The sequence below is a fragment of the Cryptotermes secundus genome, unplaced genomic scaffold (genome assembly GCF_002891405.2).
Source record: "Cryptotermes secundus unplaced genomic scaffold, Csec_1.0 scaffold629, whole genome shotgun sequence".
In the NCBI taxonomy this organism is placed as follows: Eukaryota; Metazoa; Arthropoda; class Insecta; order Blattodea; family Kalotermitidae; genus Cryptotermes; species Cryptotermes secundus.
Genome location: NW_019744122.1, coordinates 581,376 through 605,606, shown reverse-complemented (window position 1 = coordinate 605,606; position 24,231 = coordinate 581,376). Strand labels below are relative to the sequence as shown.

Here is a 24,231-nt window from a genome sequence, read left to right as displayed (position 1 = left end):
TACTTGTCTTTGTAGCCTGAATCGCAAGTCTACGGCTGTTTACCTTCGCCAGGATACGCGTATTAACCGCGTATGTAAACTGGGCGTTAATTCCTTCATAAATTGCAACTTTATTCATTTTGTTATTAGAATTATCCTTCTTCATCTAACTTGTATCTTAATGGAATGGTCTAAATCCTTTGATTCCCAGATCAATAATGTTGTCAACAATCTACATTTTCACAGGGTTTGCCATCATGGAATTCTGACGACAGAGCCCTCTCATGACACAAATGAAAAAGCACTACCACGAGCAAAATGGACGAGGAAGAAAGTCGTGGATGTCGGAGTGTATCAATGTCTACATTTCCACCAACTCCATTAGGATTAGAAGCCTTGTATTCACTATGTCGACGAATATATCCAGATCAAATGAACCCACTTCAAGTGACTGCCTTAGTTAAATATTGGTAAGCGTTTGTGTTAGGGTTTGTGACCGCAGTTGTCAAAAAGGCACACCTATGTTTGCCTGTGTGTATATATACATAAGCATAAAGTTTACGCGGATGCAGACATCCCAAAATAACGTATTTGGGTGGGGCATATTCAGAAATATAACACATCCAGGTTTCCTATAATTTAACTTATTGTATCCGCCGTCACAGTAGCAACAATTAGTACTATATGTATATGTAGAACTACCGTTTTTGCAGATATATCAGTTTTGTTAATTGGTGTGTGTGCTTATAATGACATGCTCACAATTCTTTCATTTTTCAAAGGAAGCTCATATTGGTCTTTTAGGATAAATGAAATAGTCCATGGAAACTGACAGATGAATTATGATATAGTAATAGATCTGCACTTTGGGAATTAGGCAAATAGTTCTAGTTCTTGTGTCTTGTGAGGTAATTATTATTTTAGTACTGAAGCATAGGGCTGCCACAAACTTATGAATGTTGGATGTCCAAATGATAAGAATACTTTAATCACCTAGATTACCTTTAATTCATTTATTGACAAAATAAGAACAGGTGAAAATATACAATAAACAGTCACAGAAGATACTTTCTCCATCTTACATGTTTGTTTTTTTACAATGTGGGAAGTGTATATGTACAGATATTTCTAGAGACAGTACAAATATATAGTAATGGAAAGTAAACTGAACTAATTACATAAGTAAAAAAGTAAAGGTATCCATATAACAGGCTGTGGAGGCCCATAGGTTTGTGAGATGTTGAGGTTCCCACATTTTCAAGACATTCGGCTCATAGATGGCGGCAAGGTTGTCAGCACTACGTGCTGGCTCCCCTTTACCCCCAAGAGTATTTCTGGTACTCATTTCTGTTAGAGGCTGAGTTGACCCCAGGGCCATGGTGCGGCTGGAAGGATTAAGTCAATTGAAAAAAAATCCAATGACCTCATCGGAATTTGAACCAACAACCTTTCAGCTTGTAGCATAGTGCCTCAACCGACTACGCTACCGCATACCCTTGTGTAAACTGAACTCCCCTAACTAAATTAGTTGTTTATCATTGATATATGACACTGCTAGTGTAAGAAGCATTCTTTTTCTGTGATTCTGTAGCATGATTTTCTGTGTTCTAAAAATATTGATACAACTGATAAACTTCTGTGTCAGGTTGACATCCTTGAAGGCTCTTTCTGAAGGGTTGATATGTAAATTGTGGTATTTCTGGTTATGCCCCCACGTAGTTTCAAACGAGACTATATGGTGTCATAACTCAGAAGACTTGATATTATTATTTGTGTATGCATGCAGCTATGCACCGGCACAGGCATGTGATGTAGCTGCTGGATGTCATGTGTGTCTTCATGTAACCCCTTTTGTCTGTTATTTTTTTCACACACATGAGTATTGTCACGTTTGAGGGATTGTGTGATGAATACTAATGGGTTCTGGATTAGATGATTGGGATTATTGGCACTTCTTTACAATTGCAATCAATTAAGACAGCTCACAACCAGTGTCTGTCTGACTTGCTCAATTCATTACTGGACCATGAATGTCTCTTCTTCCACTGTGACGAATGACAAAAGACAAATCGGTGCTCACACATTGAACTCATTGAACAAAGTCTGCCTGATGAATCCTCCCTTCTTGGTCTGCTGGACTCCTTATATAGGCTAGCTTGTATCTATGGAAATCGGTTGTCAGTTGCGTGTACCCATGTAAATCATTTGTTGTCACGAAAACTTGCTTACCGAAACATTGGCTAATAAGCAACAGAGGCCCTGCTGTTGATTATGTTACCTTGAGAATGTGTTTACTGAACTGTTGCTTAGCAGATGGTCATATACCATCAAAGTATGTATGGGGGGGGGGAGTGAAGTGGTGATTATAAAGAAAGAATTTTGTTTGAACATTTCCTTCTACTATCAAAAATGTTTCTAGTGCCCCTTTATTGTATACTATATGTAGTTTTATGCATATTTCTGTTGGAGCAGGTTTAGTGGCTTTGATGTGTACATTATTTTACTTGCACTCTTATATTATTTCTTCCACTGTGTATGGCTTCAATGTGAAGTTGTGGTATATGCAAGTATACCAAAAGCAAAACTACCAACCAATTAAATGTGATCTGCCTATTTATGTTACGCTTCTCATCATATGTACATTATTCACCATAGTCTCACATTGATGTTCTACGGACTCTTCTGTGCACTAGTTTGTGAGAAGTTAAAATATCCACCTGTCTAAATCCATACTGTAAGCACATTTAAGCCTTGATATACATGTTTATATGAAGTTTCTGTTAATCTTTAACAAGTTTTTCATCTAGGGTTCAATTTCTGGTGGAGGCAGAAATTGTCTCTTTTGCACTGTGTTTAGGCTTGCTTGGGATCCCACCCAGCCCCTTATCTAGTGGGAAAGGGTTCGGGTCATTAGGGCATGAAGCTGATAACCTGCCTCCATCTAGTGCTGAGGTTAAGAAAGTGAGAAGCTCTGCATCCGGTCACCCATGACTTTGTGGTATGGGGGTTACTTAAGCACAGCTTTACCTTATCTTTGCCTTTCTCCCTGTGCATCAAAATCATTATTGTACTTCACGAGGGTGTGGTAACACAGTGCACCAGCAATGCACAGCATGTGCAGGTTGCAGATGTCAGGTAGTACTAATATCCCTGGTAAGTGGATATGTCATCAGTAGTCATGCTGTCATCAACTGTTGTCATTTTCGTAAAAGATATTTATTTAGAAGAGCTTCTTGAGGAAACTTGTATTTTGAATTTTTTTAATATTGGAAGTTATGTTTGGATTGTGGGTATATGACTTGCCACTCCTAGTATTCTTGTATTATTGTTATACATCTACCAGTTAGTTTAGCGCTGCTCTTGTGTTAATGAGTTCCACTCTATTTCAGTATTACCCTCCTGCCCATGCCTAAGTTTTCTGAATGGCCTCTTCCCCCTTCAGGTTTTCAGACCAAAATTTTATATTCATTTCTTGAGAAAGACACAAGATTGTTAAATGAAAAGAAATACACTTTTAGTTGGAGGGATTCATCATTTTGTGAATTTTGTATGAAATACTTCTGCATCACTTAAATACTTTGGGATTTTTTTTTGTATAAATAACTTTGGGAATTTGTGTAAAGCTTGTACACCTTTCCTCTGTCTCTCTGCATATATGACTGAGTATATTGTCATCATCTCTGTGAGGATGTTTTGTCATTGCTTTTAGAATATTGAATAAATTATTAGGTATGCTAATGAGAGTGTGGGAATCACCAAGCAAGTAGGCTTAGGTGGTAATGCTTTTGACTTGTATTCAGGTTGTGCTTAGTTTGAATCTTGGCTGGGACACTTACTATCGTGACTGAGGTTCTTCATGGCTTTCCTTGGCCCTATCAGGGGAATTCTGGCATAATACTTCGAAACAGGCCATGACCACTTCCTTCCAAATATGTATTCTTTAATCACACTCTGATTTTATGCTGTATAGAATGGGGTGGTACAAAATGGGATTCATTTGACTCAGGATAGAGACCAATGGCAGGCTCTTATTAACACGGATAGGAACTTTTGGGTTCCATAAAATGTTGGGAAATTTTTGAGTAGCTGAGTAACTGTTGGCTTCTCAAGAAGGACTTGGCTTTGTGGAGTTTATTAATTACACTCTGACAACCTGACAATGTTAAATAAAACCATAAATAAATATGTAAAGTGGGAATCACTATTGCAGTATAATAAGATTTTAATTTTTTTTATTGTTCTTAGTCTCCTGTGAAAGAGATATGGCTGCTTCTGGCAGCATGTTTGAAATATACATTTCTAATATCTGATTTTTTTTTCAGGCTTGGAGGTCCAGATCCTTTGGATTATATCAGCATGTATACCAATCCTGGAGATCCTGAACGGAATATACCACCTCATTGGCATTACATTAGGTACATCTTGTTTGTAGCTAGTTCTATGCATTCTTTTATCAGAAGTGTCAGGAGAGAGTGTGACAAAACTAATACATATTAGTATTCATTTAATGTGAAAAGTAAACTATCTTCATGGAGTTTCAGTTTCTTATTTTTTTGTAAGGATGTATTACTGTCATGAGTATGAAACGTGTTTAACATTTACGGGCTGTGGGACTCTGTATTTTGGTGAAATGTGTCTGGCATTGCAATATTTGCTTCACCATACTATCCCTGTATTCAGGAACTGGTGTGTAACAGTTAATGACATGTCATTTTCTTGCTTATGTATATAGACCTTGATTTATGTTTTCTTGCTGTGGGTTGTTTAAAGAAATTGACTGCAGGAGGGTCATTCTTGGCCTGAAAGGATCAATTTCCAGTCACATTTTATCCACATGACCATTCTGTTACCATGACATTCACATTGCTTCATTAGCTTTATCACCTGTGCAGTATGTGTGTGAATGGGTAAACAAATTTTTCTTCCATATTAGTAGTACATGAACAGTATGGTGTTAGGACACACTCCTCAACTGCGAAGGCAGCTTTTACACTGATAAATAATATTTTAACTGCGATGAATATTAAGTTAATGGTGGGAGGCATTTTTTGTGATTTACAAAAGACATTTGATTGTATTAACCATAAAATATTGGATAAATTGGAATTCTATGGAATTGAAGGAAAATTCAAAACACTTATTGGATCTTATTTGACAGGTAGTTGTACTGGGTAATAGAATTGACAGTAACAACTCATCCAAATGGGAAACAATTAAATGCAGTGTTCCACAGGGCTCAATTCTTGGTCTCTTGTTTTTTCTGCTTTATATTAATGATTTACCTAAATAAAAATAATAATATATTATTTGCAGATGGCACCAGTATTATAGTAACTGACACTAATAAGTTAAACTTTGAAATAAATCTTAATCAAACTTTCAAAGATATAAATACATGGTTTAATGCTAATTTGCTTACCTTGAATTTTAATAAGACTCAATATGTCAAGTTTCCACCTTTGAATTATTATAATATCACTACTCAAATTAACTGTGATCAGATAAATTTAACAAGTGTGACTGAGACGTAATTTCTGGGATTAATTATTGATGATACTCTTTTGTGGAAACAGCATATTGATTATGTTATTAATAAAATTTCCATTTCATGTTATGCATTGAGAAATATAAAATATATTGTAAGATTTGAGGTTTTCACGGCGGTGACTGTGAAGAAAGCAGTCTTCTGGGAGGAGGCACTGAGTAGATGTGGTGTTAATCGACGTTTCAGAGAAACGTATCGCGTCCATCTTCAGCAAGTGATGGAAGCCTCTCATCTGTACACTAACTCCTCCCCCCCAGGGCATGACGCCACATCCACAAGGCTACACAGGCCATGATTGACTCACATAGCAACCCACCAGCTTAAGGGTTAATACCGTCCCATTAACCTTGCCTTTCTCTCCCCTGACACAGTATCCTACACAAACCCTGCTTCTCCCTCTCCACTGATTTCCCATTTAGACTTGTCCCCACCCCTCCCTGCTCTCACATAGCTGTGTTTCTTTCCAACATCAGTCCAGTCTGCTTGCACCGGTTCTCACTGTCTCTTCACTTTCGGAGTTCTTATTTTTCCTTATACCCAGAAGATTGAGGCGATACGTTCCTCCGAAACGTCGGTTAACACCACATATATGTGGTACCACATCCCAGAAGACTGCTTTCTACATAAAATATCTTGTTCCTTTAGATACGTTAAAGCTAATTTATTTTGCTCATATACATTCTGTCATAAGTTATGGTATAATTTTTTGGGTGGCTCTTCTTGTGTTAACAAAGTTTTCATATTGCAAAAGAAAGTTATTAGAATTATAACGAATTCTAGACCAAGAGAGTTTTGTAGGGACATTTTTAAGAATTTGGAAATAATGACGTTCTGCTCTCAGTACATATATTCATTACTTTTATACACAATTAATAATAAACATTTATTTGATTTTAACAATGAGATTCACAAATACAAAACTAGAGCCCTCAATAATTTATATGGCATGCAGTAGTGTAATGGTTGAGGTGCTACGCTACAAGCCGAAAGGTCGCAGGTTCAAATCCCAATAAGGTCATTGGATTTTTTTCAGTTGACCTAATCCTTCCAGCCGCACTAGGCCCTGGGATTTACTCAGCCTCTAACAGAAATGAGTACCAGGAATTAAATAATAATTTTCCTGGGGAGTAAAGCACAGCCGGCGCGTAAGGCTGACAACCTTACCGCCATCTTTGAGCCGATTGTCTAGATAATGTGGGACCCTCAACATCTCACAACCCTATGGGCCTTCACGGCCTGGTACAGGGACAGCTTTACTTTTTTTTTTTTACTTTATTTTTACTGCAGTTAACCTAACAAAATACAATAACCATCTTCCTCAAACAATAAAAATGTTGGCTATTGATGAGAGAAGTTTTAAATCTGCATTGAAGAAGTTTTTATAATATCATTCTTTTTATTCCATTAATGAATATTATCATCATAATTGGTCATAAGTATGTAAATTTGTAATGTATTTAATTCAGTTAATATAGTTTATTTAAATAAAATTGTATTAGTTCAAGTTTTATAGTAAGTTATTTTTAAATTATGTTTATTTATTACAATCTTATTATGTTTCATACTTGATATTATTATTATTTATGTTAATCGATTAATGTAAGTGATTTTTATTATGTGTCTCATGTAATGTTGTATATGTATCTTGATATATTTATTTTCAAAGGGACCATTTCCACATCCTAGGTTTGTTACCTGTATGGATATATGGAAAATAAAGGAAATGAATGAATGGGTATGTGAACCGTTGGACCACAATCAAAATTTCAAACGCAGAGTTATCTTGTTAGCCTTATTGTGCTAGTGGGGAAGTGACCCAAAGAATAAAAGTTTTCACATATGTTTGTAGGAGAGAGGTTAATACAGAGGTGCACCTCACTATCGGAAACCTCAGACATAGATCCTGAGCTAATAGTTTTATTACACTAGTGGAAGGTGACTTTAAAATTTAAAATTTTCTCTCGTGTTTGTAGTTGTGGGGTTGTGGGGGAGGTGGAGGTAAACTATAAGATGAGACTGGAACTGCTAATTTTTGTTGTCCTAGTGGGCTAGAGTGGTACATAATATCTCTAAACAGTATATCATTTCTTGTTTTCACACTGGCACACATTTTGAGAACTAAAATGTAGAAAACAAGAACTTTTCTTGTACATTGACTGATGAAGCAGTTTCACATGAGTGTGAAAGTGAGCTTGATGAAGACACAGCAGCAGTGGTGATAGTGTGAGCAGAAGGCAGACAATATACCTCTATTATTTGTATTCATAGCATGAATGAGAAAGTGTTGTGGTTGTGAAAAAATTTATCTTGAGATTTTGATGGATTAACATGTTGTGATCTCCCGCAGAATACAAAAGAAGTGGTTCTTTGAATGCCATCTGTGTGCATGTTTGTATGAATGGGTGCTTCACTAGCACCTGAATGGTTGGGCATATTTCATTCATACTTGGTGTTTAAGCGTTTGTTCACCACAGGACATTGCCTTGTGAATAATAACATTTTAGCTCCAGAAATAAGGGCACTTCAGATAGGTTTCAATGAACCAAGCTTCCTGGAAAACAACTAATAGTTTTGATTCAGTTACAGTAATTTGTGGAGACCATTTCTGTAAATAGAACTGCATAAATGTTATTGTCAGGAAAGAAACAGTACATGCACAAGGGGCCCAAATGTGAAACTGGGTAAAAGAAGGTGAAGCTCTCTGTGTAACAGGCCATGAAGGCCCATAGGGTTGTGAGACGTTGAAACTCCCACATTTTCTGTAGACAATTGGCTCCCAGATGGTGGTAAGGTTGTTAGCCTTATGCACTGACCGCTCTTTACCCCCCAGGAAGATTCCTGGTACTCATTTTTGTTGGAGGCTAAGGTGACAACAGAGCAATAGTGCAACTGGAAGGATTAGGTAAATTGAAAAAAGAAATGCACTTCATTGGGACTCGAACCCGCGACCTTCTGGCTTGAAGCATAGTGCCTCAACCAACTATGCTACCATGTGCCCCCTCAGAACTGGGTTTGCTAGTTAAATGAATTCCAGTGTTGATCAGTAGTCAGTAAGGAACATTTGATTCTGTTTCCAGGGAAATCTAGTGAACCTCATTCATATGTCAGAAAGCGCAAGTTTGAACTGATTTTTAAAACTACGTCAAACTCACCAAGTGCGAATCAGCTGTCAGTGCCTTTTTATGGGGGATTTAATCCTATCCCATACAGTAAACATTAATTAAGCTGATTGCAACTAGGGTGGAATTGTCTCCATTGGAGTGTGTCCTGCTAGTCTCGTCTTCACTGTGCAGGTTATAGAACTGTAACATGTTCTACTGGCATTTGGAAGATACCTGACTCAGGTTCTTAGCATTCACTCATTTTGTTAGTACATGAATGTTAATGTAATGTGTGAATTTCAGCTTTGGCTTGTCAGATTTACATGGTGATGGGAGAGTGCATGATGTATCAGGGCCAGAAACACCAAGTGGTTTTGGTTTTGAGTTGACATTCCGGCTGAAAAGTGAACCGGGGGAAACTGCTCCACCAACATGGCCAGCTGCAGTTATGCAAGCCCTTGCCAAGTATGTGTTCCAGTCAGGTATGCTTAACACCAGTAATATTCTTCCTTCTTCAAAGTACTTTACAGAAGTGCTGTTACTGCCTATGAAAAAATGTTATGAAAGCTAGTTGTTTTCTGTTTTAAGTTGGTTGTTACTGATTGGGGTTTTAAAGCATTTTGTCTTTGAAAAAAAAGTTTGAGTTCTTAGATAATCAGTTAAGCTTGTTCTTTTGAATTCATTGAATTATTTGTGTCAGACTGTTTGCTCTCCTTCTTCTGCTGTGATGGATTAGAATCTCTGGCCTGTTCCCATTCAGAATTAATTAATTCTGACATTATGAATCTTGTTGATAATTGGACTGATACTGTCCTCTCTTTTTGTCAATTATTTTCTGCTTTTATTACTTGAAATTCTGTAGTTTGATATAACATTGCTTCATTGATGATGTATCATTCAGTTTGTGTTAACAGTGGCAGTATTGTTATTTCCTTCAGCATTCTTCCTGAAAAGTGAACTGGGGGGGGGGGATCTTTGCCAACATGACCAGTAGCATTGTAGTATTTAGATGTGAGATTGTAGTGATTGTCACTGTTTTTTTCTATGGTACACATCATCATCATCATCATCAGTAATCTGTCAAGACGACAGGTCCACAGTCTCTTTCAAAACAATTCCTCCACTTAATGCGATCTAGAGCTTTCTCCTTCAAATGACAGTATCCTCTTCTGTCCCCAAGGTCATCCAGCATCTTCTTACGTCTTCTTCCTCGTCTTCTTGTCACTTCTATCCGCCCATCTATCTTTCCTTCGATAGCACACATACCAGCAAGCAATTTCTGCATACTGAGAACTTGTCAGTAGCCACGCAGCTACTGACACATTATACATTTCAACATTGAGGCTAAATCCAAACATGAATGAACCAGAAAACATGGTTGGGGGTAGGGCTGATAAGTGCTATATTTTGTGTGTTCTCTAGTATAATATATAAAAGAAGAAAAGCATAAAAGGTATTCATGACAACTTGTAGCAGATCGTAATGTATCTGTGGGAGCTGCGGTGTGAAGTAAATTATACTTACCGAGGCTAGGATACAATAGTGAATGTGTGGTGACAGCGTTTTGAGTTCTTTGTATTATAAAAGTATTCTTGCATTTTTCAAGTAAGATTGTAAGTTCACACAAAATCCTGTCTAGGAAGTTACTTTCATTGAATCTGTTCAACTGTTGTATGTATTGTGTATCCTTTACACATATGTGGTATACACACACGTGCACACTTCCTGTCTGTCTCATTCCAGCATACTCATGCAGACAGATCTGCACTGCAATTTCTGAAACTGGTTTTGCTATGCAGCATGCCATAATCTGATGTACAATTTCATTATTGTCATAATGCCAGTACTTTTCTTGCAGAGGAAGTAATGGAGAAATAAGTTGGAATGGGAATTCCAACTTGGAATTCTTTAGTAACAAATATGCTTAGAAATAGGGATAATAACATAAACAATTTTAATATTGCATAATTTTATGTATAGTGATGTAAGACTGTAAATTTAACACATGTTTCTTTTATACAGGTGATGAATTCTTTAGTAACAGATTTGCCTAAAAATAAGGATAATAGCATAAACAATTTTAATATTGCATAATTTTATGTATAGTGATGTAAGACTGTTTTTTTGGTATGAATTTAACACATGTTTTTTTATCTATTTTAATGATTATAAACTGTACATATATATTTATATTTGTATTGTACTATATTAACTATGTGACTGGTTCTATATCTATGTATATGGATTTATGGAATATACAATAAATGAATGAATGGGCTTGAATCCATGTATGTAGCAGCAAAATTAACAATTTTCTCTTGATTGGCTTGGGACGTCATCTCTCTAACAATTTTTCTGCAGTACACCTTTTGGGAGAAGCATTGGGTTTGGACTGGTAGAAGACACACAGATTTACTTGGCAATTATGTATACATATTAAATCGGTAACACTTTCATGTCAAGGAAAATGAGGACAGATTTTCAATTTCAAGATGTGAGATTTTTCTTTTTGAAGGTGTGCAACAACATGTCATGTGTGATTGTTGTAAACATGTACCGTGTTTCAGATATCCTCACTGATCAGAAATTAATACAGTGTTCCATTGGTAATATGTTCATTTTGAGATCCTGTGTATTTAAATCATGTAGGTTCAACTGGGAAGGACGAATAGGAAAGTATTTATGGATTGCTTTAAGTTACTATCCCAGCATTTGCTTGGATGAACTGAAGAAAGCCACAGAGTACATATGCCAGGCTAGCAAGCTTGAATACAGAGCAGGAGTGTCGGCCACTCATCAGTAAAGTTGATTCTTTCTGTATAACCTTTGTTACAGTTTAAAGTATAGATTGCATATAATACTGTAAGTTGGGCATTTGAACAGTTTTTCTTCTGTTCCAGCCAATACGCTATGTGTAGGGGATCATGTCTCATGGCACAGTGCGTTAGATAATAGTGAGTCACGTATTCAACATATGCTGATGACAGAGGACCCACAGTTAGGAACAGCACATACACCATTTGGATCAGTGAATTTTGTCCAGATTGTGGGCATTTGCACAGAGGAGCTGCAAGCAGCGCAGCACTGGAATGGCCCCGGTGTTCTTGAGATTCTTAAGAGGCTACCAGGGTAATTTTCATGTTTACCTATTTTTAATTATGTCAGAACTTTTCTGTTATTGCAAGTTTTTTACTTTCTGGTATTTGTGAGGTAAAGGTAGAGCTGTCCATGTGCTTAATTAATTAATCAATCAATTAATTAAACGCCATGTCATGAAGATGTATGGGGGAGTGGGGAGCCCTAGAACCAGTCGGGAGAGAAGAGAAAAATCTTTTGCCTCTGCCAGGAATTGAACCCCAGCTATCCATTCCATCGCCCATTGCTATATGACTGAGCTATCCTGGCTCCCACTTTTTTGTGTATGTAGTGTGAGAAAGTTTTGTGATTCTGAAAGAAAATTGGTCTCAAGATTTTATTTGATTTGTGCATTTTCAGTACCCCTGAACTAAAAAAGGTGGTTGTTGGAATGCTGTGTGTATATATCTGTGGCCACTTCCATAGTGCCCGAATGGTTTGACATATTTTATTCATGTTCAGCATTTAAGAGTATCCATAGTAGCCTGCTGCATGGAGAGTATGAACATTCTACCTGAAAAAAAAAATCGTGTCCTTTCACAGGGGCCTCCAAACAGAATTGTGATTTTCTCGAAACCATCTGTAATGATCTTTGTAAAGTTCAGTAATGTATGGAGACCATCACCTTGAATAAAACTGCATAAGTGATATCTTCAGGCAGATGTAGACCTTTTAGCAGTCAAAACATGAAATGCTAGTTTTCTTCAAAATATCTTGATTGAATTCAATTAAATTTTAATCATCAGTGGAGACAGTGCACACAAATAATAAAACAGTGATCCATCAGACGTATATGAGAATGTATATGCAGTATCAGTTTTTAAACTGAAATACGAGTGTACTGGCACTACAATTGTTTAGGACAAATTATGCATTTATTTAAGATTTACACGATCAGTTTTGGAATGTGTTAGCTTTGACTAGTCGATAGTGGAAGAAAATCAATGCATTGGGGCCCATTGTTCATAACAAACCTCTGGCGTGGTGAGAGCTTGCTTGAATTTGAGCTGTTACAGAGGAAGAGCCATGTGATGGTACATGTAATGCTTTCAGATTAAATTAATTGTCCATAACACTGTCTCCTCCTCTGGATAAGTCTTGTTTTTGCCCTTACAGGGTTTTAAACTTCTTCATGCTGTTGCTACAGACATGGTATACTGGAGACATAGTGTTTACTTTATGTCACAAGGTGTAATACCAATCGAATGTCGTGGGTTAATGCTTTGTTTCCAGAATGTTTGTGGATGGAATCTTGGCAGGGAAACTTGGTATTCTGACTAATGTTGTCATGATTTTTCTGAGTTACTCCAGTCATGTGTGGAGAAACTACCTTAAATAGGCCATAGCCATCTCCCTCATCTGTACTAAAAAAACTGTGTCCTCATATGGTTACTTCTGTTGAACACTGTATAACATTTGTAGTTAACAGAACACCATTAAATAAACCAGTAGTATTACATTCCATTCATGGGATGTGGAAGGAAGTAGTCATGATGTGATATTAGGTAATATGCTGGCATGTACTTGGAGGGGTGGAGGAAATTCATGAAAAACCTGTTTTAGCCACTCTGGGACCTCCCCAGTATGAAGCAGGAGTGGTAACAATATGACCACAATGTTCTGTTATCAAGTTTATTGTTGTAACTTGTGAATGTGTTATTTCAGTGCAGGGGGCCCATGGTTAATAACAGATATGCGCCGTGGTGAGAGCATGTTGGAACTTGATCTAGCAGCTCAGGAGGAGGTGGAGAGAGGAATTGAGACTGAAGGATCGAACCTTAGTGGTGTTAGTGCTCGGTGTTCATGGGCTGATGTTAATGTGCAGCAGCTGACACCAGGAGCAGGACTTGGAAAAGGGGAAGGGGGTCTGTTACGAGAGGGTCCTGCAACCCGTCCTGAACCACTAGATACTCCTCACCTATCACAGCAGCAAAGCCAGCAAATCAAAGCAGCCCTCAAGAAAGGTCTTCTCAATACGAAACCTGTTCTTCCACCAATCAGAAGATGTACAGATCTGGACAAGTATGGATTAATGATACAGCATATGACCAAATGTGTTTTGAATTTTAGTATACTTGTGTTATAGGACCATTAGTAGGAGACTGTTTTGTTTTCAAGATGAAGTGTGGGGTTTTCACAGCAGAAGAATTTAATTATGATCATCTGAGTTCTGTCCCCTATAGTTCTCCTGTTGCCTGGAAGATGGAGGTAGCAGCTTCCTCTGAAATGTTGATGACCACCTACGAAGCCTGGTGTCATAACCCAGAACATCTCACAGTCCCAAGGTCTTCCCTTTCGTTTCTCCACTTTAGTTTATTTGATAGTAAATTAAAGTTCTCTTTTGTGGGAGTTCTTAAACTGTTATTTATTATAAGTAAGAATTAAACCTTTATTGAATGAACATGGCTTGTAACAGGAAAAAACATCAGCACTGACAGTTTATTAATGTTCCATATATAGAAATATCTTGTGTAAAACAAGGGAATTTTTATGGTTCTTTCTTCATAAGGAGCAATTCCTAGCCAAGCTTGATTTATTTTCTACATGATTTTGCCTAAATTGTAATGACAGGTTTTCTTCCTAGGCTCTTTATAGCTGACAGTATTTAAAGGTGCTGTTAAACCACACTTTGCCTCTCCCATGTTTTGGAGAGGAAAGTGTGCATTCCAGAATCTGAGAATTATGCATATGAACAAAGAATTTACATGACCAAGAGGCAGAAGTTCTTAGAGCACAGGTACAGAGCTTTCCTAATTCATGACCAAAAAAAAAATATTGTCTGTACAAGAGGTTGTGTTAGCGTGAGATACATGATGACCACTTCAAACAGCTTAGCTAATATAAGCACAGTGTAGTATGATTTTGCTGTGTTCACTTTGTTTGGCCATAGACAGCATTAAAATCCATGCTATTTTAATTATCATTAAAATCATGGGGCTTACAGCAGAAGTGTAATGGCCATAAAACTGTGTATTTTATTTTTATTTACAACTTGTGATGAAACAGTTTTTGTTCTGATAAATCTTTAGCAAGTGATCTCCAAGTTATGTGCATGGTTAATGTAGGTACCCATTTTTACTCTCATGTGAATTATCTGTTGTCTGATATTAACAAAAATTTACATGTTGACAAATTTTAATGAAGTCTGCACAATATCAGACTTCATGACAGTCTCCATGGTGGTTCTTGAGTTCACACATCCAGGAAGATGGTTGGATGGAAATGTGGTCGAGCTAATACATGTATTTAGCTACTTCCATTGTGAGTGTACTGTGAAGAATAAATATAGCCATACCTTTGTTTTTTTTGAAACCTTTGTTCTGTATAGTAGTATATATATAGTAATATATAAAAATAGACTTCAGGTTTGAAGAATATGTGGAATATTATAGGTTCTCATTACAGTAGAGTTGCACAGTAGAGCAGCTGCTAATTCAAATCTTTTTGTATTTTCAGTAATGACAATTCCTATAAGAAAGATTCCTATGACAGTAGCTCATCAAATGAGTTTGGTGCGCTAGAATCAACAGAACTTCTGCGGAGCAAGAGATTGGAGGGCTTGCATCTCACATTCAACTTAGAAGCTGGGAGTTTGTTGCCCTTAGCAGTACGGTATGTTGTCAGTTGAGTGACTGAAGTATAGCAACATTTATTTAAAATGGAACTCTGCTCATTTGGACGATTTTCCATTTGTGTAGAACTCAGTACAACGAATTACATTTTGTGGTTTGGTTACAGAGACTAATTTTTTGTGGGTTTCATAGGTCCATTGAGACATGCTGGGATAGTACATTAAATCTGGTCACAATTGCCTTATTTCACATACTTTTCCCATTTGTTATTCATCGGTCATCCAACCATCTCACTACTCTGTAATATGAGCAATTGACAGCATTAATATGTGAATCAAGAATGAGAAATTAAGGAATACATCCACTGACCAGATTGTTCTTTTTGTTATTGGTCATTAAGGAACATTGTAACAAGTATCTGACACTTGGCTGTTTGCCAGAATGGTTTTATATTGCTGCCATATTTATAACTTTTACCAGATCAGAAAGCTTTTGTACAGCGTACGTACGATCTCTTGCCTTTGTAGATTTCCCATGTCACCTTAGTGTTCTGTCTCCACTTTTGGATGAAAATGAGATAATGCACTTTTCTGATTCTCCATATTGTGTTGCAGTGTCTGTTCCTACTTCCATAGGTTTGCAAGTGTGAGATTTCAGAATAAGTTTCATTTTAAGTCACATTTAAACTTCATTCCCTAATTTGATATCTAGTTTCCCAGAAGTTTGTGTTCATAGACATAGTATACTAATGCTGACGTGACAATGGGTAGCTGCAATTAACACATATCACTAATATGTGAAATGGTAAGTATAGATTTCTCATGTGTGCTATGTTGTTCTAACTGACTTCATGCAGTATAGCTCTGGAGGAGCTGACGGTTGTGCAGCTGCTCCTCAGATTTTCTCCCTTTAATGGAACTTAGAGATTTCCTTTGGCCATATTCACAAGATTCCATCACTGTACCCTGTCTTGAGCCATTGAGACTTATTCTGCATTCTTGTACTTCATTTCTATAAGATCTGTTGTAATATTATCGTCCTGTTTACCCCTTTGTCTCTCAGGTGGTTTCCTCCATTCAGGTTTTTCTACTTTTTACAAATCATAACCTTAAAAAAACCGCGTATTTATTAAGGTCTTGCTGTCACACAAAATGTCATGACCTTATATTAAGTGTTACTAGAACCATCATGATAAGTGACCACTAAGAGACAGACATAGGTGGGAGGGTAGTATTAAAATGGAGCTTAGAGAAGTAGGATGGGGTCGTATGGTATGGACAGGATTTATCTGGTTCAGGATAAGGACCAAAGCATGCTCTTGTGAACATGATAATGAACCTTTGGGTCATATAAAAATCTGGGAAATTCTTGAATAGTTTACTGCCTGGAGGCTTCTCAAGAAGGACTTAGATCACTGGAGGGAGTGAGTTAGAACCATCATATTTATTGGAGATATTGTTCTGGTATAAATATGAAGAAGTATGAAGTTAGGTGAAATATATTGGTTTGCCCCAGTGAATTCTGTCCTTGTATGGAAGCATGTTGTGCACCAAGTTTTAGATATGTTCACGTTTTGTAAAATTGTTACATGTTGGAGGCCTACAATTTCTGTCTCCTTTTCTTTGCAGGGGTCGTGTAAAGCATGGACGGCATTTCACTTTCAAGTCTGTGCTAGGTGACACAGCCATTACACTTGTTGCCCCAACAGTGACAGGCACACTCGTGGATCCAGAACATCCATATGTTGCTCATGGACCATGGCTTCAGGTTCTCATTCCTGATGAACTGGCACAGGCTATGTCTGAGAGTTTTGAAGTTTTTAATAATCCAGAAGAGGTAAGTGGACGTTGTGAGTATCGGACTTCTCTTAATTTTACTGGTGTGTGGGTTACTTAATCACACTGTTTGAACTACAGATGTTGAAGTGTCAAATTGAATGTAAAAATGATCCTTAGTAGTGACTACCTTAGGATTTGGAAGGAGCCAATTAAGAAGATACCATTCTGGCATTTACCTGCAGAGTCTCAAGTGAACTGTCAAAAACCTTTGTTAGGAGTGCCAGTGACCCAATTGAGATTCAAACCAGGTATCTCACAAATGCAAGTATAAAGTGTAAGTCAAGGTGCAGTTGATATTTGGTTCTCTGTTTTCAAATAATATTTTTGGAAGAATATCAACATATTTTTTTGTTTATAAAGTCACCTGTTGGTGTAGAAAAGTTGAGGGCTCTAAAATTAGAATTCATAAAGAAACTGTCATATTAGAAGTTTTCACAAGGCACTGAACATATGTCAAGGGTTTGAGTGTCAGCTGAAATACATACTGTGTTTGTATACATGTGTGATGTAGATAGAAGGGTAATTTTTTATTGTGTGAAGGTCTAGCTTCCATTTAATTGGCTCAGGATATTGCCAAGTGACAAGCCTTTGTGAATGCTTGACGAACCATCATATTCTTAGAACAAGGGAGTGTCTGCACCAGTTGTGTAACTATCAGCTGCAATTGCTGCATCACATAGGTAATTAGAAACAGAAGTTACTCAATTTCGCAGTTCTGATCTCTTGTTTACAAGTGAAGTGAGCCCATGTGTAAATGTTGTGTTCACGAAAATGCATATGGGGACGCCAAGGTAATGCACAACTATAATATAACTGAAAGAATTTATTAACACAAAACCAGATATTGCTGCGCTTAGCATTTAAATTTCTTGCTTCAGTTTCAAAACCCCATCATATAATGTGTTGATATAGTTAGCAAATATATTTGATATCAGCAATGACTGCAGAACAGGGAGCAGCCATAACACAAGAATCCTTACAGACATCTGCAGATAACTGGTGAAATTCTGTGGTTATCATGCAAGACCAGTTCACATTAAACAGTCAGCAAGTGAGGAACCAGTTTTGAGCAACAACCAAAAAGTATGGTAGGCCATGTTCATCAGACACAAATGCAAATTTAGAACACTGTCAGAAGCGGGAGGAGTGTTAACAGTTAATGAAATGGCTACAGAAGTTGGAATAAGCTGGAGCTCAGGGCAAAGAAGTAACATGCAGTAGCAGTAAATGAAATTCTCCTTGAGAGTAGTGTCTTGCAGTTAAAACCTTAATGCACAGAACATTATGTGGAATTGCTTCCTCTGTACTGCTGTATGACCTGTGAGAGATTTGTCAAGAAGTTACTGAAGAAATGAAAATATGGTTTCTTAGGAAAAACAAACCATTTTATTTTTGAGAAATGCTGTTTTTTGTTCATTGGTGACATCAAGTCATAAGTATATACATATATACATACATACATAATTCATAAATTCACTGATACATTCTCCAAATTGGACCGGATATTGAACTCGTCAGAATAAGACTTGATTGCAGAAGTACACTCATGTCAACTGCAAACAACCACACACAACCAAAAGCACCAAATAATCACAATTTACATTTTCATATATAAAGTAATACACATTTAAGATTTTAAAAGTCAGACAGATCTGATGTACCATTTTTTTAGTCTATAGGGCAGTGGAGTTTGATATTTCTTTTGGAAACTTCTGATCTTCTGTGCATAACATGTATTGTTGTGTACAAAATTCTAGTACTGCACATAGTTTCAGCTGTAGTATATGGGTATTTATCTCACCTTGGGTTTGCCTTAAAATAAACTGTTAAGAATTAATGAAATCGCTTGTTTTTTAACCTGTTTTTTGTTAAACATACACTTTTAATATGCGATTTGAGGTTCTTATTGCAGTGCAGAGTAGTGTTGTGTGTGATGAGACATCACATAGTCTGGTAGAAGTTTACTGATACTGTGAAAGCATACTAATAAAGTTCTACCTGACTACACAGCATCACGTCTCAAAAAATAGTACCTTCTTTATATTTAATTTATATTTAATAGCTGTACCTGGCCACACGTTGCTGTGGCAGATTGAGTGAATTGTTTCCGCTCCGCGAGTACGATGACCTAAGTTTGATCTTCTGCGAGGCATTATTTGGATGAACTAAAGCAGATCGATTGCACTGAAGAAGAAGAAGAAAGAAAGTTATAACAAAAACATATAAAATTGCAAAACATTAAAAAAGGAAAGAACACGAACTGGAAAACAAAGAAACAAAAAAAAAGTAACGAAATATTTCAATTCAAACACAGATCAGTCGACACAGCTCACTCCCACCGCCAATTGCACTGAAAAATAATGAGAACAGTTAAGAAAACGAAATGAAAAACAATGAAAAATAAACTACTCACGAAATGAACGACGTATAACACGTTACAATATATTAATATTGAGTACAATTAATATTTTAACAACCAACCAACCTGTCACAGGTGTGACATATGTCACACATGATTTTAACATCATAAAGTCTTAAGATACATTTTTAGTGAGTGACATATTCTTGATGTCCTTTAAATTGTTGCATTATTTACGTGTACTCTGATAATAAGAATATGTTGCGTGTTACCTATGTAACGTTGTTGTGGTCACGTGTCTCCTATTCAGTGCGATAAATAACTTCCGCATACATCTCGGATTCAGCAAATAAGTCATTGAATGCTCACTTTTACACCAGCGAGTACAATTATTATCACGTCCAGTATCACCAAAAAACTCTTCAGAGCTGGACTATTATAACCTGGTTTCGGACGCAATGGAGGGCACTTTCGCCCAGGGTTCGATTTCACGTGTTCTGTGCTTGTTGCCACGGTTATTCCTAGGCAACGATCTGTTGGTATTCGATGGACGACAGAACACCCTGTAGAAGTGTTTGGTTTCATCCGTTGTTATGCAACGGAACCTCTTATCTTCTCATCTCCGGGGAAATGCGTTTGTTGTTTCGGCAATTCCTATGCAACGGCCCACTGTTATTGCGTTTCCATGGAAGTATACTTTGCGGTTTCATCCGTTGTTACACAACAGACCCTCTTATCCTATGCAACTGTTCTAGCGTTGCTATGGAAACGACTGCTGGATTCAGAACATGTGACATGTTTTACCTGTCACGGTTGTGACATCTATGTAATAGGTACATAAAAAACGTGCGTATTCAAATGCAACGTTGTGTCAAAATTTCAAAACATTCGGTGAAGAACTTTCGGAGATCTTCGATCAGAGACAAACGAACATTTACATTTTTATTTATATAGATGTCGGCAACAGCAGTGAAATCTTCATTTAGTAAAGTCCAGTATTAAGTGAATACTTTATCTGGTTCCTGCTTAAGCCCAATATAAACAGTGTATTATTTTCCTGTATTCAGTGAATTTTGATTCCTAAATAACTCAGCTTTAGTGTAAGAAATTACCAAGTGGTCAGAGCTTGTACTTTGACGCAATGTGACTGTGGTGGAAAGAATAATTAATATTCGTGTTTTCTACCTCGTGGAAATCATTACAAATTAATTAGATATTATTGATTATGTTATTTTGTTCGCATGTTTTGGAACAGTTTCATTAACTGGTGCTGTAAATAAATTATTTTGTCATTCTTATGTGATAATTAAGGAGCTGTTTCAAGGAAATAGTGGCTCCGGTCTAGAAAACTGAGATTAACGGCTGTGGGGATCCATTGCGCTGACCACGTGACACCCTCTATGTACAAAAGTTGGCACTAATTTCTCTGACAAGTGGCGGCTGTTCTGTCCGTATAGTTTGGTTGCGGGCTACAGGCCACTGAGTATTTGTTTTGTTGTTGTTGTCATTATGTACAGTAGTAAGTAGACAAACAGTTTCTTGATGTGATTTTGCATAACCCCCATTTAGAGAAAAATTTTGATTTAGTATAAGAAAAGACATTCCCCCCATAGATTCAGTAAATAGGGAACTCCCTGTTTGTGTATATTAGATCAATCTCCTACATTCAAGAATGCTTTAACCCCATAACTGGCACATGAATGTTAAGTGCATTGTCAAAAGCACTGAATTATTTGTCCTTATTAATGCAGGTACTAAAAATGAAAGAGTGTAACAAACATGGATCTTTTTCACTATTTACTGGCATGGTACTAAATGGTGATAAGTCTTTAACATATGCTGTATCATGTGGACCACTTTATAATTAGACCAGTCAGAAAGGTTGGATGTAAACACGGGAAGGTAAGATAAAGTTTTCCTTGTGCTTAACTACGTAATTAAGCACTATGCCATGAAGTCATATGGGGGGGATATATAGACCAGAGTTTTCTTGACCTCGGCACTAGTTGAAGGTGAGTAAATGAGGGAAGAAGTATTTTATGTTATATGTAGATCTTCTGTCTATGAGCATAAGTGTTGGCACCTTCCTTATATCAAAGAATTCATCTTGTTTGTGTGATACATGCCACATTGAAGCATTTAGAACATTATAGAAGAAACTTAAACGTGTTGAAAAATTGAGAATTGATGGGATCCCAGAATGAAATTTATGAAAATAAGCTTGAGGGATGGTGACAGATGTACAACTAATTAAAAACAGAATATGTACTTTTAATAGGTTAACTGTTCATAATGGAAAAATTGTTGATGGTTTGTTTGCATATTGTTTCAGCTAATTCTTCCAAAGACATTTGTGTGGCCAGATCATAAGATGGCCATTACGGTTGTCGAAGACAAGATATGATGTAGTGCAGTTATGTGTGACAGAGACATTAGTGTGCGAGTTTTCTGGCTGTTCAAAGCATATCACTATTCATCTTTAACCTTGATTTACAAACACATAATATTGTAACACATGTTTGTGTGCCTGTGCAATGAAACCTGTATATGAAGGTTTTATTTATTGCAGAATTTTAAAGATGTGAACCCAGAAATGACTCTTAATTCATATTATACAACAAAGAGCTTCTCAGGTCATAAATCATATCAAGATTAGAGACAGTTGTGTTTTTGAAATTAGTTCTGCCCAGCTGAAGACTACTTTATTGAAATACAACACTGTGAAAGTTTTTTCTTATATACAGTGTAGTTCATCTAATTCTGAAATTTTGAAATTTCTTTGTAAGTACTATGTAAACAGTATTAAGGTGAGTCTGTTTATATTGCAGTGGCAAATTAACAGATGTCTCCAGTGTTGGTCTTCTCTGTTGATGGTAGAAGGAGGTATGAACTATAGTTTGCTAGTAACATGGATGTAGGAACCCAAACAGATAATGAAAGAATGGATGTAAGTGTGCATACATGGAAGCAAACATGAATACTGTACATTGAGTACATACACACAAACATCTCTTCATACAAGATAAATGAAATGGCATGCTTAACCCTTTCACTGCTAGTATGTTAAGTAGCTCTCAGTACCCTCTGTGCTGAATTATTTTTGAATAAATCTTTTATAAATAATTTAAGTGCAAAGTATGAAATTTTGTGATAAAATGTAACTAATCTTACCTCAGGCAGGGAACAGTAATCAGAAGTTGCAAAAATATTGAATTATTCAGCATTTGTCACAGGGGAAAAGTCCATTTTAATCAGGGTTGTCCAAGATGACCAAAAAAGTACAAAATTCACTATCCTAGTCTTATCACATTGTCACATGTTGACCAAAATCCACAACTTTATTTAAAACTACGTATTATAGAAAATACCGTGCACTATACAAAGCCATTTCTAGCCCTGTGAATTACCCGCGTCACATGACAATGGAGCGCGTGCCTAGCTTTGCAGATGCAACCTTTTACATTTCTTAAGTTAGAGGGCAGAAGAAGGCAGCCATTGAAATGAATGATGCTTCATTACGTTCCCAATAGATCACTATGCACCCGCCAAGTTTGAATGAGATTGGTGCAAAGAAACTGAGATTTGAAACTCTAAAGTCACAATACGGGTTTTGTCGATCGCAGTAAGGATGCCATATTTTTCAGAGATCGATAAATGTCGACCGCAGCAGTGTAAGGGTTAAACAACATGCCTTTTAATAAAAGAATGTATTTAGTCAAGGTGCTTACTTGACACACGCCTGTTGTTTCCTTCAGGACAGTATCATATTAATGTGTTCATTGATGGCATATATTTGTTGCTACTTGTGAATAACCACTGTGACATGTATATATTAGTAAGTATGTAAAGTTTGCAAGATAACCTTTTTTACTTTAATGTTGTGTTGTAATTACATATGAAGAAACAAAATGTGAAGTTAAGTTTCTGTATTGTTTTGAATCGACAGAAATCCAAATTCTGGTTTAATTGGTAATTAGTTTGTGTACATTGACATTTCAGCAGCACCTCAAGGAATTCATGCACTATATTTTACATCCATCCCTGCGAGAATTGCAGAATGGTAATAAGCAAGTTGTATGACAATTATGTTGATACTGGTGGTGAAGCAAAGATATTTTTTAAGTGTCTGTATGTTTACATGTACCGTAAGGTGATATTGACCCCTAGCATTGAAATCTGTAATCTTGAGTTGTGGGAATGTATGGGAACCATTCTGTTCAATACTATTGTAGACTGTAAACAGTAACCTTCTCAGGTTGCATAGACAGCATGAGAATATTGCTTGCTGTAATTCCATGTGGTTCAGATGTCTATAAAAACTTCCATATTTCGTACTGGATTAAGATACATCTGTGTGAACAAAGCCAGTGAATATGGTATCACAGCAGATTTTAACCTTTAACAGATGACATTTAAACCTCCAGCATACTGGCTAGTTGCCTGATTTCTTAAATACCCTTAAGTGTCCGAAAAAAGTGTGTCAGAAAATAAAGTGGTTAATAACATTTTTAAAGTATAATTTTCAGATACAGTAGAAGCTTGGTTCAAATATTATGTTTCTGGACATTATCCATTGTTCTGTTTTTGTCTAAAAACACTGCCCTGTTTATGTTTCAAACCACAACATTTCAGAGACTGGATTTTGTCTCTGTCATCAGGTAAAACTATTCAGTCTGTCCCAATCAGTAGAGCTAGTTCAGAG

At 36.7% G+C, this 24,231-nt stretch overlaps 1 protein-coding gene across 2 annotated transcripts; it reads left to right on the top strand.

The window, feature by feature from the left end:
• The first annotated feature begins 17 nt into the window (after nt 1-17).
• Nucleotides 18-22,657, top strand: LOC111874520 (suppressor of fused homolog). 2 transcript variants are annotated; one of them, XM_023870087.2, is made up of 9 exons: nt 18-70; nt 226-449; nt 4,302-4,394; nt 8,929-9,107; nt 11,526-11,754; nt 13,426-13,782; nt 15,217-15,372; nt 16,961-17,168; nt 21,862-22,657. In XM_023870087.2, exons 2-9 carry the CDS (start codon nt 298-300, stop codon nt 21,931-21,933), a joined length of 1,446 nt encoding a protein of 481 aa, XP_023725855.1. In that variant the 5' UTR covers nt 18-70; nt 226-297; the 3' UTR covers nt 21,934-22,657. The 2 variants fall into 2 exon arrangements, with proteins under 2 accessions (XP_023725855.1, XP_023725856.1); XM_023870088.2 differs by having other exon boundaries at nt 16,961-17,181.
• Nucleotides 22,658-24,231: the final 1,574 nt, after the last annotated feature.

Excerpts from the sequence above, each read along its gene's own strand:
- LOC111874520 (XM_023870087.2), top strand. The coding sequence starts at position 298 with ATGGACGAGGAAGAAAGTCGTGGATGTCGGAGTGTATCAATGTCTACA. Across the intron at positions 11,755-13,425 it reads ATTCTTAAGAGGCTACCAGG|TGCAGGGGGCCCATGGTTAA; the intron begins GTAATTTTCATG and ends GTGTTATTTCAG. Across the intron at positions 17,169-21,861 it reads TTTTTAATAATCCAGAAGAG|CTAATTCTTCCAAAGACATT; the intron begins GTAAGTGGACGT and ends ATATTGTTTCAG.